The sequence below is a fragment of the Equus przewalskii genome, chromosome 8, assembly GCF_037783145.1.
Source record: "Equus przewalskii isolate Varuska chromosome 8, EquPr2, whole genome shotgun sequence".
In the NCBI taxonomy this organism is placed as follows: domain Eukaryota; kingdom Metazoa; phylum Chordata; class Mammalia; order Perissodactyla; family Equidae; genus Equus; species Equus przewalskii.
The window spans coordinates 15,227,629-15,241,910 of NC_091838.1; the positions used below are offsets into that span (position 1 = coordinate 15,227,629).

At 35.2% G+C, this 14,282-nt stretch overlaps 1 protein-coding gene across 2 annotated transcripts in view; it reads right to left on the bottom strand.

Moving 5' to 3' along the window:
• Positions 1-14,282, bottom strand: part of XKR9 (XK related 9) — a 31,781-nt gene that overhangs the window by 14,616 nt on the left and 2,883 nt on the right. For both annotated transcript variants that reach the window (XM_008518951.2, XM_070630451.1), the window contains exon 3: positions 7,339-7,892. In XM_008518951.2, the coding sequence (XP_008517173.1) occupies positions 7,339-7,613 (275 nt within the window). In that variant the 5' untranslated portion in view covers positions 7,614-7,892. The remainder of the gene's footprint in view (positions 1-7,338; positions 7,893-14,282) is intronic.

The window sequence follows — 14,282 nt, forward strand, 5'->3', positions numbered from 1 at the left end:
ATCACCAGTTGACCTACCTTACAAGAAATGCTTAAAGGAGTTCTCCAAATTGAAACAAAAACACATAATGCAAACACATAAATCTCACAGGTAAAGGTAAATATATAGACAAATACAGATGGCTGTAACAGTGTAATGGTGATGCATGCATTACTTTTAACACATATAAAAATTAAAAAATAAAAAGTGTTAACAGACAGACAATTAAAAAAAAAAAGCAAACCGACTAAAAGAACACAAAGTGTAGGATAGGAGTAAAAGTTTAGTGTTTTTGTATACAATTGAAGTTAAGTTGTTATCAACTCAAAATAGGAGGTTACAATGACAAGATATTTTATTCAAGCCTAAAGACAACCACAAATAAAAAACCTATAACAGATATAAAAAGACAAAGACAAAATAATCAAAACAAATCACTACAAAAAATCATCAAATAACAAAGAGAACAAGAAAAAGAGAGACAAAACAACTATAAAACAGACAGCAAGCACTTAACAAAATGGCAATATTAAGTTCTCACTTATGAATAATCACCTTAAATGTAAATGGATTAAATTCATCAACAAAAGAAATAGAGTAGCTAAACAAACAGAAAAACAAGATCCAGTTATATGCTAGGACACATAGGCTGAAAATGAAGGTATGAAAAAAAATATTTCACACAAATGGTAACCTAAGGAAAGCAGAGGTGGCTATACTTATATCAACAAAATATATTTTAAGTCTAAAACTGTCTCTAGAGACAAAGAAGCTCATTACGTAAGAATAAAAGTGTCAATTCAACAGGAAGGTATAATAATTATAAATATATATGCATCCAACATCAGAGCACCTAAATATATAAAGCAAACATTGACAGACATCTCTAGGCAACATAACAGCAATACAGTAATAGTAGGAGACTTCAATACCCCACTTACAATAATGGATAGAACATCCAGACAGCAAAATCAATAAACAAAAGCTGAACAACACTATAAACCAAAAGGACCTAATTGGCTTACACAGAACTTTCCACCCAACAGCAGAAGAATACACATACTTCTCAGGTGCAAAAAGAACATTCTCCAGAGTAGAGCACATACTAAGTCACAAAACAAGTTTTAACAAATTAAGGAGATCAAAATCACTCAAACTGTCTTTTCTGATCACAATGGAATGAAGTTAGAAATCAATAACAGCAATAAAATTGGGAAAGTTCACAAATAAGTGGTAACTAAACAATACACTTTTTTTTTTTTTTGCTGAGGAAGATTAGCCCTGAGCTAACATCTGCCACCTTTTTGCTGAGAAAGATTGGCTCTGAGCTAACATTTGTGCCCATCTTCCTCTATTTTATATGTGGGACACCTGCCACAGCATGACTTGATAAGCGGTGTGGAGGTCCATGCCCAGGATCTGAACCTGCAAACCCTGGGCCACCAAAGTGGAGTGTGCAAACTTGCCATTATGCCACTGGGCTGGCCCCCTAAATAATATAGTCTTGAACAACCTAAATAATATACTCTTGAACACTGGGCTGGCCCCCTAAATAATATACTCTTGAACAACACTGAAATCAAAAGGGAATTTTAAAAGTATCTCAAGATAAACAAAAATGAAAACACACCATACCAAAACCTATGAGATGAAGCAAAAGCAGTACTAAGAGGAAAGTTTATAGCAATAAATACCTACCTTAGAAAAGAAGAAAGATCTCAAACAACCTAACTTTATACCTCAAGAAACTATAAAAAGGACAAACAAAGCCCAAAGTTAGCAGAAGGAAGGAAAATAGAAGTATTAAAGCAGAAATAAATCAAGTAGAGAATACAATAATAGAAAAACTTAACAAAACTAAGAGTTAGCTTTTTGAAAAGATAAAATCGACAAACTCTTAAGATATACTAAGAAAAGAGAGAGAACATTCATAAAAATAAAACCAAAAATTAAAAAGGAGACATCACAGCAGATGCCTCAGAAATAAAAAGGATCATAAAAGACTACTCTGAACAATTATATGCCAACAAATTGGATAATCTTGAAGAAATAGATAAATCCAGAAACATGAACCTATCAAGACTGAATAAAGAAAAAATATAAAGGCTGAACAGACTAACAACAAATATGAAGATTGAGTCAGTAAATAAAAATATTCCAACAAAGAAAAGCCCAGATCCAGATGGCATCACAGGTGAACTCTACCAAGCACTCCAAGAAGAATTAATACCAATCCTTCCTAAACTCTTCCAAAAACAGAAAAAGAGGTAACACTTCCAAATTCATTTTACGAGATCAGCAATACCCTGCTAACAAAACCAAAGATGCTACAAGAAAAGAAAACTACAGGCCAATATCCTTGATGATCATAAATGCAAAAATTCTCAATAAGATACTAACAAATAAATTCAGGGCTACATTAAAAAGATTAAACACCATGAGCAAGGAATGCAAAGACAGTTCAACATAGGCAAATCAGTCACGTTAACAGAATGAAAGGGAAGAAAACATGATCATCTCAATAGAGGCTGAAAAAGCATCTACAAAGTTTAACATCCATTCATAATTAAAACTTTCAAAGTAGGTATGGAAAGAGCTTACCTCAATGCAATAAAGGCCATTTATGAAAAGCCCACAGTTTACATCATAATCAATGGGGGAAAACTGAAAGCTTTCCCTTGAAGATCCAGTACAAGGCAAGGAGGCCCACTCTCACCATTTCTTTTCAACATAGTATTGGAAGTCCTAGTCAGAGCGATTAGACAACAAAAAGAAATAAAAGGCATCCAAATCGAAAGGGAAGAAGTAAAATTATCTCTGTTAGCAGAGGACATGATCATATACATAGAAACGCCTAAAGATTCAATGAAAACAAACCATTAGAACTAATAAATGAATTCAGTCAAGTCACAGAATACAAAGTCAACATTCAAAAATCAGTCACAATTCTATACACAAAAAATAAATTATCCAAAAAAGAAATTAAGAATACAATCCCACTGACAATAGCAACAAAAAGAATAAAATATGTAGGAATAAATTTAACCAAAGAGGTAAAAGACTTGTGCACTGAAAATTATAAAACACTCATGAAGGAAATTTAAGACACAGATAAACGGAAAAATACCCCATGTTCATAGACTGGAAGAAGTAATATTGTTAAAATGTCTACACTACCCAAAGTGATCTACAGATTCAATGCAATCCCTATCCAAATCCCAATGGCATCCTTTATAGAAACAGAAAAAAAAATCCTAAAATTCAGATGGAACCACAAAAGACTATGAACAGCCAAAGCAATCTTGAGCAAGAAGAACAAAGCTGGGGGTATCACACTTTCTGATTTCAAAATATACTACAAAGCTACAGTAACTAAAACAGTATGATACTGACATATAAACAGATATATAGACCAATGGAACAAAATAGAAAGCCCAGAAATAAATGCACAAATCTATGATCAATTGATCTTAGAAAACATGCCAAGAATACACAATTGGGAAAGGTTACTCTTCAATAAATGCTGCTGAGAAAACTGCATAACCACATGCAGAAGAATGAAATTAGACCCTTATTTCACACTATATACAAAAATCAACTCAAAATTGATGAAAGACTTAAACCTAAGACCTGAAACCATAAAACTACTACAAGAAAACATGGGGAAAAAGCTTCACAACATTGGTCTGGACAATGATTTTTTTGGATATGACACCAAAAGCACATGCAACAAAAGCAGAAATAGACAAATGGGAATTCATCAAACTAAAAACCTTCTGCACAGCAAAGGAAACAATCAACAGAGTGAAAATGCAAACTATGGAATGGAAGAAACCAAACATCTGTTAAAGAGTTAATATCCAAAATATGTAATAAACTCTTACACTCGATAACAAAAAAAAATCATAACTCCATTAAAAAATGGCCAAAGGACCTGAATAGATATTTCTCAAAAGAAGACAAACGAAATGTTCAACAAGTGTATGAAAAAGTGCTCAACTTCACTAACCACTAGGGAAATGCATATCAAAACCACAACGAGATACCACCTCACACCTGTTAGAATGACTATTCTCAGAATGATGAAAGATAACAAGTATTGGTAAAGATATGGAGAAAAAGGAATCCTTGTATACCATTGGTGAGAATGTTAATTGGTATAGCCATTATGGAAAACAGTATGGAGGTTTATTAAAAAACTTAGAACTATGTATAATCCAGCAACCCCATTTCTGGGTATATATCCAAAAGAAATGAAATCACGATCTCGACAAGATATCTACACTCCCATGTTCACTTCAGCATTAAATAACCTACATGTCCATAAACAGACAAATGGGTAAAGAAAATGTGGTATACATAAACAATGAGATACTATTCAGTCTTTAAAAAGAAGAAAATTCTGCCATTTGCAACAACATGGAAGAACCTGGAGGACATTATGCTAAACGGAAATAACCCAGATGCAGAAAGACAAATACTGTATGATCTCACTTATATGTGGAATTTAAAATAGTCAAAATCATAGAAGTAGAGAATAAAATGGTGGTTAGCAGGGGCTGGGAGGAGGGGGAAATGGGGAGATGCTGGTCAAGGGGTACAAAGTTTCATTTATGCAAGATGAATAAGTTCTGGAGCTCTAACGTGAAGCAATATGCCTGGAGTTAACACTACTGTATTCTCTCCTTCAAATTTGCTCAGACGGTATATCTTAAGTGTTCGCACCACACAAAAAAGCAAAAGGAAAAGAAAATGGCAACTCTAAGAGGGATGGATATGTTAATAAGCTTGATTGTGGCAATCATTTTACAATGTATACATATATCAAATCATCAAGTTGTACACTTTAAATACACAGGCATCAGTCGAAGATACTGCAGGATCAGTTCCAGACTACCGCAATAAAGCAAATATTGATTTATTTATTTACAAATGACATGATTATCTACATAAAGAATCCTAAGGAGTATATAAAAAAGCTACTAGAACTAACAAGTGAGCCTAGCAAAGTCATAGGATAAAAGATCAATATAAAAACCAACTATAACTTTATATATCAACAATGAAAAATTAGAAACTGAAATTAAAAATAAGTACCATTTACAATAGCATCCAAAAATAATGACTTAGGGACAATTATAACAAAATATATATAAGATCTATACATTAAAAACTACAAAATACTGCTGAAGGAAATTAAAGAAAGTTTAAATAAACAGAAAGAAAAACCTTGTTCATGGATTGAAGACTCAATGACTCAAAATTGTTGAGGTCATTTATAACTGTAAACTTAAAACATGTGTATTTTATTGTATGTAAAATTATACCTCAATAAGTCGACTTGTTTAAAAATTGATTGGTGTATTGTTGACACAGACTTTCCTTGAACAGTGCTGCACCCCAGGTATGCATAACCTATGTCGGCCAGGAACCTCAAGCCATGAATTTAAGTGTAGACAGCATCTGACAGAACCTCTAGGCATCTAGCTCCTAGGAATAAAATCAAAGCTTCTAGATAGGGCTTGGGGAAGGCCCCACAAGTAATTCTCTCAAGGGCAATGACCAGAACATAACTAGTGATACCAGGCATACTGGAAAACAAGGCAATATAGGTACTCAGTAGTAGAAGCAGAACCAGTTGGAACAAATTTGAAAAGTCTTCAGATACTGGAACTATAAATGAAAAAAAATATATGCTTATGGGGTCGGCCCCGTGGCCGAGTGGTTAAGTTCAGCATTCTGCTTCGGCAGCCCAGGGTTTTGCCAGTTTGGATCCTGGGTGCGGACATGGAACCACTCATCAGGCCATGCTGAGGTGGCATCCCACATAGCACAACCAGAAGAACCTACAACCAGAATATATAACTATGTACTGAGGGGCTTTGGGGAGAAGAAGAAGGGGAAAAAAAAAAAAAGATTGGCAAAAGACGTTAGCTCAGATGCCAATCTTTACAAATACAAAAAACAAAAAACCATGCTTACTACATTTAAAGATGTAAATACCAAGTTTGAAAATACCTGCAATGAACAGGAAACTATAAAAAGTGACATAGCAGCCTGAAAAAAAAACAGAGCTTCTAAAAATAAAAATTTTAATAGTCAAAATTTAAAACTCAGTGGTTGAATTTAATAACATTCTGGCCATAGCAAAAGAAAGTGCCAGTGAAATAAAAAAGAGTTGTGAAAAAATTATACAAAATGTACTACAGAGAGTCAAAAATAAAAATTTAAAATATCTAACATATAACAGTCATGTTAGATACAGTGATAAGGTCTAACTTACACTTTCTTGGAGTCTCAGACGGAAAAGAGATAGAAGTAAGATAAAGAAAATGTTAGAAAAGACAATGGCTGAGAACTGTGCAGAACTGATAGAAGATAATAATCCATACAATCAAGAGCACCAGCAAATCCCAAGCAAGAGAAATAAAAATAAACCTATATTTAGATATATCATAAACTGTAGAAATCCAAATATAAAGAGAAAAATCATAAGAGCAGAGAGAAAAAAAGACAAAATACTTTTAAAAGAACAGCAGTAAGAATGACATCTAATTCCTCAAGAACAACAACGGACACCAAAAGACAAGAGAATGAAATGTGCAGAGAGAAAGTAACTACTCGTCTAGAATTCTATAGTCACTGAACTCTCTCAAGAAAGATGGCTATTAAAATAGCCCAAATTCAAAACCTGTCTTTAATTTTTCTCTTTACCTTTAATATATATTTTGCTTTTAACAATTAAACATTGGTTTAACAGAATTAAATCCCTTAAGGTAATAATGAAAAGGTCATAGGAAATCAGATAGACAGAGAATCACAGAATTCTCAGGGCCTATTTAGATCCTAGTTTAACTACAAAATAGGTGTGAACAATATGATTCTTAAGGTTGTTTTTAGTTCTGGGTATGACTCCGTACCTAGCTAACCACATGGCTACTGTATTATTATAGTAAAAATTTCTTTTAGTTAAATCGATGGTATAAATAACAAAAAATTAAGTGCTCTATCAGAGTTGCAAGTGATGGGCTATATTTACACAATCAGGCTTGGAATATAAAATAGAAGATAAAAGATTCACAAGACATAGAAATAAGTCTGTTTCCTTCCCATAAAAAGTGAGCACACATCAGAAAAAGTAACTTCATTAGGTAAATTAAATTAAGAACTCTATTAATGACCCTGGAACATTCTGACAGTACAGCAATGACTCATATAAGCAGTGATAGCAAGGGGCAAGCAACCTTTGGCCTACACGCAAGTAGGGGACCTTTGTACTCTTGACTATCCAGATACAGAAAGGTAGTTTCCATTTGGATAAAAGAAAAATAGTGTTAACAATCAAAAATGTATGCTCACCTCGTAAAAACTCCTCCTTGCAAGCAATGAAGTAGAAGAAAACAACGCGGACTTTCTTGACCTGCCTTCTTTAAATCGGCCTTGAACCAAGAGTAACTAAAACACTGGACCACAATTGTTCCAAAGAGCATAAAGCTCACTGTTAAAACACCAAATACGTACTGCCCTTCATAGAAAAACCTGACGGATACCCAAATGTCCACAATTAAATCAGTTATATAGATTATAACGCCAAGAGCTGACATCATAAAATTCAATTTAGTATATTTCATCATGAGTCACTACGGCTCTTGGTTATCCACTTTCTTCTCTCATACAAAAAGAAAAAAAAAAGTACCAGAACCAATATTAGTGCAGCCTTTGGTACAGCACTGAATTTTAATTTCTACCTCCTAAATCTACTTAGAAGAAAGAATAAATATTATGAAATTGGAACACTAAAACCAAAGTCACTAATTTTAACTTTCTTTTCTAAATCTCTAATCCTGGGCCAATGTTACAAGTATTTATTCAATCTTCTGTCTCACAATGATCTTCATTACAGATGACAACACCTAAAATGAAACATATACAAAAGATTCTAAAAATCTTGAGAATAATATTAAAAACCCTAGACCATGACTTTATCAAAGCTCTACCTTTTCTAAAAATAATAATTACCACTAAAGATAGTTCTTATAACAGTTTTGGGAAAGTAAAGTCTCAGAAATATACTTACTAGTTGACACCTTCCTCTCAGACTATTTACCTTTTAAAAAGCATAACGTACTCACAAAGATATTTATCACAGGGCCACTGATAGTGGGAAAAAATTGGAAACAATTTAAACATGTCAATATAAGGAATGGTAAATAATTGTAGATTCATAAAGTAGAATATTAAAAACCTACTAAAAATTTATTTAACAAAGGTGCAACAGCTGTGAAAATTCTTCATAGGCTTTTGATTCAACAATTCCATCTAAGAATCAAGCCTAGGGAAATATTCACCAATGTATACAAAGATATTACGCTCTTTGCAGAACCTTTCTCATAATAGCAAAAAATTGAAAATCACCTAAATGACAACTGAGAGTTCAATAAGTTATGGTACATCCATACTAAAGAATATACCATGCAACCTTTAACAAAGAATGAAGCAGCTTTGTACAAACTGACTTTTAGAAGATCTTCAGAAGGTATTAACTGAAAAAAGCAAGTGCCAGAAGGATAAATATCACATTTATGGTTTTTAATTATATATTATATATATTTTTTAATTATATATTACATATATAATATATATAATTATATATATATATGGCTTTAATTATATATCTCAAGAGTTTGAGAGTAGGAAGCAAATGCAACTTCCATCCCTTAATTAATTATTCTTTTATATTGTTTGAGTTTTTTACAACAGACATGTACTCATCTTACTTACATAATTTCTTAAAATAAAAACAACAGTAAGTGATATTTATAGAGGATTTCGATGACTGGAGAAGATGTTTATGCTACTAATGATAGCTACCATCCACTTAGCACTATGTGCCGGGCACTCAGCTAAATGTTGTATATAAAATGCTCCCATTTAATTCTCACACCAAACTTAAGATGTAGATACTATTATTATGACCCCTATTTTATAAATGTGGCTAAATGTAACCTGCAGACAAGATTTGCCTGACTCAACAGTGTTTCTAAAATGTTTTTTTAATTTTTTTAAAAAAACACTCAACAGTGTTTTTTAAAAATGTTCCTATTAATTGCCAACACTTCATTTAAAAATCCAGATTTTTCACTGCTATCAAAACCGGGAAGATCCACTACACTAGACCAGCAGTACTTCATCAGCTCTGGGCCCTCCCTGAGATGGGACACGCCTTCTCGAGCCTGCCACAGCAGCTGGCCAGCCCACTTCAGTCACTTCCGCAACCGGGTCTCAAGCATTAATGCAGCTACCTACCGGCTGTGTGTCCTTGCACATGCTCTCTCACCTCCCTATGCCTTATTTTCTTCATCAGAAATACGGAGATAACAATGGTATACACCTCACAGGGTTGTTGTGAAGGTTAATATAACACATATAATATATATAAACCTCTAGAAGAGTACTTGGCATACAGTTAGGACTCAAAAAATCTAAGTTACCATTATGACCTTGCCTGTCTGCCTAATCCCTGTAAGCATCTAAGTTTGCCATCTTTGACTTCACTGTAAAGAATGTTAAGTGGAAAAATACTATCACAGGATCTCAAAGCTTTGACTGTGCAAAGGAAATATGACTGCAGAAATACAAAATGTTAATAATGGCTTTATTTGGGAAATTAATTGTATTATAGATGAATTTTTCCTTCTTCATTCTTTTCTATATGGATTGAGTTGTTTCCCCCCAAAATTCACATGTTGAAGTTCTAACCCCACAAGGTGAGTGTATTTAAAGATAGGACTTTAAGGAGGTAACTAAAGTTAAAAGAAGTCACAAGTTGGGGCCCTAATCCGACAGGACTGGTGTCCTTATAAGAAACACCAGAGATCTATCCCCTAACACACACACACACACACACACACACAGGAAAGGCCATGTGAGGACACAGTGAGAAAGTAGCTATCTGTAACCTAAAAGAGAGGCCTCACCAGAAACGAACCACGCCAGCACCTTGGTGTTAGACTGCCAGTCTCCAGAACCGTGAAAAAATAAATTGCCATTGTTCTGGCCACCAGTCTGTGGTCTTCTCCTATGGCAGCCTGATTAGACTAATACCCTTATGTAACCTATAAAGAACACTTATTACTTCAGAAACCAGAGGGAAAAGTATGACTAAAAACACACACAATCTAATATTTACAGGGTTCTTATCATTTTACCACTTAGCAGTATTTTGTTTAAAAGACTTCAGAATCATATTAGAAAGTATTTCACTCTTCTAACAGAAAAAAAAAACCAAGAGTCCATTATCACTACTTTTCCTGTCAAGAATGTTGTGGTCAACAGGATGGAAAAAATAATTTTAAAATCTGAGTTTTGGGGCCAGCCCGGGTGGCGTAGCGATTAAGTTCAGTGTGCTCCACTTCCATGGCCTGGGTTCAGTTCCTGGGTACAGACCTACACCACTCTCTCAGCAGCCACACTGCACTGGCAGCCCATATACTAAAAAAATAGAGGAAGATTGGCATGGATGTTAGCTCAGGGCGAATCTTCCTCAGCAAAAAGAAAAAAAAAAATATATATATATATATATATATATATATATATATAGGAGGTTTTACAATCTAGCAGGCCATGAATTTCCCTGCAGTAGGTTTCTTATCTTAAAATGAAAGACATCATGTCCAACATAAGCATGGAGTTAAGGAGGATGAGACTTAATCAGAAGGTTTTATTCAATTGAATTAATTAAATATTTACTTAGAATCTACCACGTGCTGTTTTAGGCTCTTGGGATATATCAAGTGACAAAAGAGACGAAAACCCCTGCCCTTGCAGAACTTAAATCCTGGCAGAGAAAGATAGTCCATTAACAATAAAATAACAAGTAAATTCAGTATTATATTAGAAGGTGGTAAGTGCTATGGAAAAAACACAGAGCATGTTAAGGGAGATTAGGAGCTGGAATAGAGGCAGACATTTTATGGGTTGCAATTTTAATTAGAATGCTCAGGGCAGGCCTCACTGAGAAGGTGGCATTTGAGTAAAAGAATTAGCCACGTGGATATCACATGTAAAAGCTTTCCACGTGGAAGGAACAGCTAGTTCGAAAGTCTAATGTACTAGATTTTGAGTATGTCCTCCAGAAACAAAAGTTCCACAAAATGTTGGCAGATTTCTTAGCATGGTTATCTTGGGTGTGTTTAATGTGTATCCAGGGTGTGTTCTAACACCATTCTAAAAAATGTAATGTCTTAAGCTTCACTATCTAAGGAAAAAAACCACTCCATATATGTATGGAAGAATAGACAGTAATAACAACAGCTACCACTGCTGAGCGTTTACTAAGTGTGAAGTGTTTTACATAAAATAATTACATTTAATCCTCACAAATCCCCACCAGAGGAGCATTATGGGTCCCATTCAACAGGTCAGTAAACCGAGGCTTAGAGATGTTGGGTATTCAGGTTAGGTATCCCTAACGAGTAAGCTAATTTTAATGTAGATAGTTTCCTTAAAATTACAGACAATCCCACAACTAGAAGGACCTGCAACTAAGATATACAACTATGTACAGGGGGGGGTTGGGGACGTAAAGCAGAAAAAAACAATTACAGACAATACCTAAGCACTCCACGTGTGCATTTCTGAACCACTCTCCCCACAAAGAGAGCGTCCTTTACCTGGCATGGATGAGGGAAACACTAGCAGTTTGTGGTCAAGTTTTACAAGATGGAAAAAATAATTTCTAAGGAACTTAGAAATTGCCTTATTGGGAGAACATCAGGCTCAATACAAGCACACCTCAAAGATCTTGAGGGTTTGGTTCCAGACTACCGCAACAAAGCGAACCTCGCAATAAAGTGAGTCACACAAATTTTTTGGTTTCCCAGTGCATATAAAAGTTATGTTTGAACTACACTATAGCCTATTAAATGTGCAACATTATGTCTAAAACTACAACGTACATATCTTAATTAAGAAATACTTTATTGCTAAAAAATGCTAACCATCATCTGAGCCCTCAGCAAGCCAGAACCTTTCTGCTGGTGGAGGGTCTTGACTCTATGTTGATGGCTGCTGACTGATCAGGGGGGTGGTTGTTGAAGGCTGGGGGGACTGCGGCAATTTCTTAAAATACTACAACAATGAGGTTTGTCACATCAATTGACTCTTCCTTTCACAAATGATATCCCTGTAACACGCGATGCTGTTTGACAGCGTCTTATCCACAGTAGAACTTCTTTCAAAATTGGAGTCAATCCTCTCAAACCCTGTCGCTCATTTATCACTAAGTTATATAATATTCTACATTCTTTGCTGTCATTTCAACAATCTTCACATCTTCAACAGGCGTAGATTTTATTTCAAGAAACCACTTTCTTTGTTCATCCATAAGAAGCAACTCCTCATCCACTAAAACTTCATCATGAGATTGCCACAATTCCATCACATCTTCGGGCTCCTCTTCTAATTCTAGTTCTCTTGCTATTTCCACCACATCTGCAGTTACTTCCCCCACTGAAGTCTTGAACCCCTTGAAGTCATCCATGAGGGTTGGAATCAACTTCTTCCAAACTTCTGTTAATGTTAATATTTGGACTTCTTCCCATGCATCACAAATATTCTTAATGGCATCTAGAATGGTGAATCCTTTCCAGAAGGTTTTCAATTTATTTTGCCCAGATCCACCATAGGAATCACTATCTCTGACAGCTATGACCTTACAAAATGTATTTCCTAAATAATAAAACTTAAATGTTTAAATCACTCCTTGATCTGTGGGCTGCAGAATGGATGGTGTGTTAGCGGGCATGAAAAGAAAATTCATCTTGTTGTAAATCTCCAACAGAGCTTTTGGATAACCAGGTGCATGTCAATGAGCAGTCATATTTTGAAAGGAATCTTTTTTCTGAGCAGTAGGTCTCAACTGTGGGCTTAAAATATTCAGCAAACCATGTTGTAAACAGATATGCTGTCATCTAGACTTGTTGTTTCATTTATAGACCGCAGGCAGAACAGATTTAATATCATTCTTAAGGGCCCTAGCATTTTCGGAATGCTAAATGACCAACGGCTTCAACTTAAAGTCACCAGCTGCATTAGCCCCTAACAAGAGAGTCAGCCTGCCCTTTGAAGCTTTGAAGCCAGGCACTGACTTCTCCTCTCTAGCTATGAAAGTCCTAGGTGGCATCTTCTTCCAAAAGAAGGCTGTTTTATCTACCTTGAAAATCTGTTGGTCAATGTAGCCACTTTCATCAATGATCTCAGCTAGATCTTCTGGATAACCAGCTGCAGCTTCTACATCAGCACTTGCTGCTTCCCCTTGCACTTTTATGTTGTGGAGACAGCTTCTTTCCTTAAACTTCACGAACCAACCTCTGCTGGCTTCAGACTTTACTTCTGCAGCTTCCTCACCTCTCTCAGCCCTCATAGAATTGAAGAGACTTAGGGCCTTGCTCTGGATTAGGCTTTGGCTTATAGGAATGTTGCAGCTGATCTGATCCTCTATCCAGACCACTAAAACTTCCTCCATATCAACAATAAGGCTGTTTTGTTTTCTTATCACTCGTGTGTTCACTAGAGCTGCACTTTTAATTTCCTTCAAGAACTTTTCCTTTGCATTCACAACTTGCCTAACTATTTGGCACAAGAGGCCTAGCTTTCAACATACCTTTCTCACTAAGCTTAATCATTTCTAGCTTTTGATTTAAGGTGAGAGATGTGCGACTCTTCCTTTCACTTGAACACTTCGAGGCCACCGTAGGGTTATTAATTGGCCTAATTTCATTATTGTTGTGTCTTAGAGAACAGGGAGGGCCAAGAAGAGGGAGAGAGAGAGGGGAACAACTGGTCTGTGGAGCAGTCAGAACACACAACAGTTATCGGATTAAGCTGGTCATCTTATATGTGGCTCATGGTGCCCCAAAACAATTACAATAGTACCTTCAAAGATCACTGATCACAGATCACCATAACAAATATAGCAGCAATGAAAAAGTTTGAAATATTGTGAGAATTACCAAATGTGACAGAGAGACATGAAGTGAGCTAACGCTGCTGGAAAAATGGTGCCGATAGGCTTGCTCAACGCAGGGCTGCCACAAACCTTCAATTTGTAAAAAATGTGATATCTGCAAAGCACAATAAAGTGAAGCACAACAAAACAAGTTACACCTTTAGACTCATCTGATATGTAAACTTTTATACTCCTAATTTAGTCAGGCAGAACATAACACTAAATGGAAAGAAAACTATATGGCAAGATGATATATATAGCAGCTCTCATAAAGAGAACACACAGCTCTCTCAAT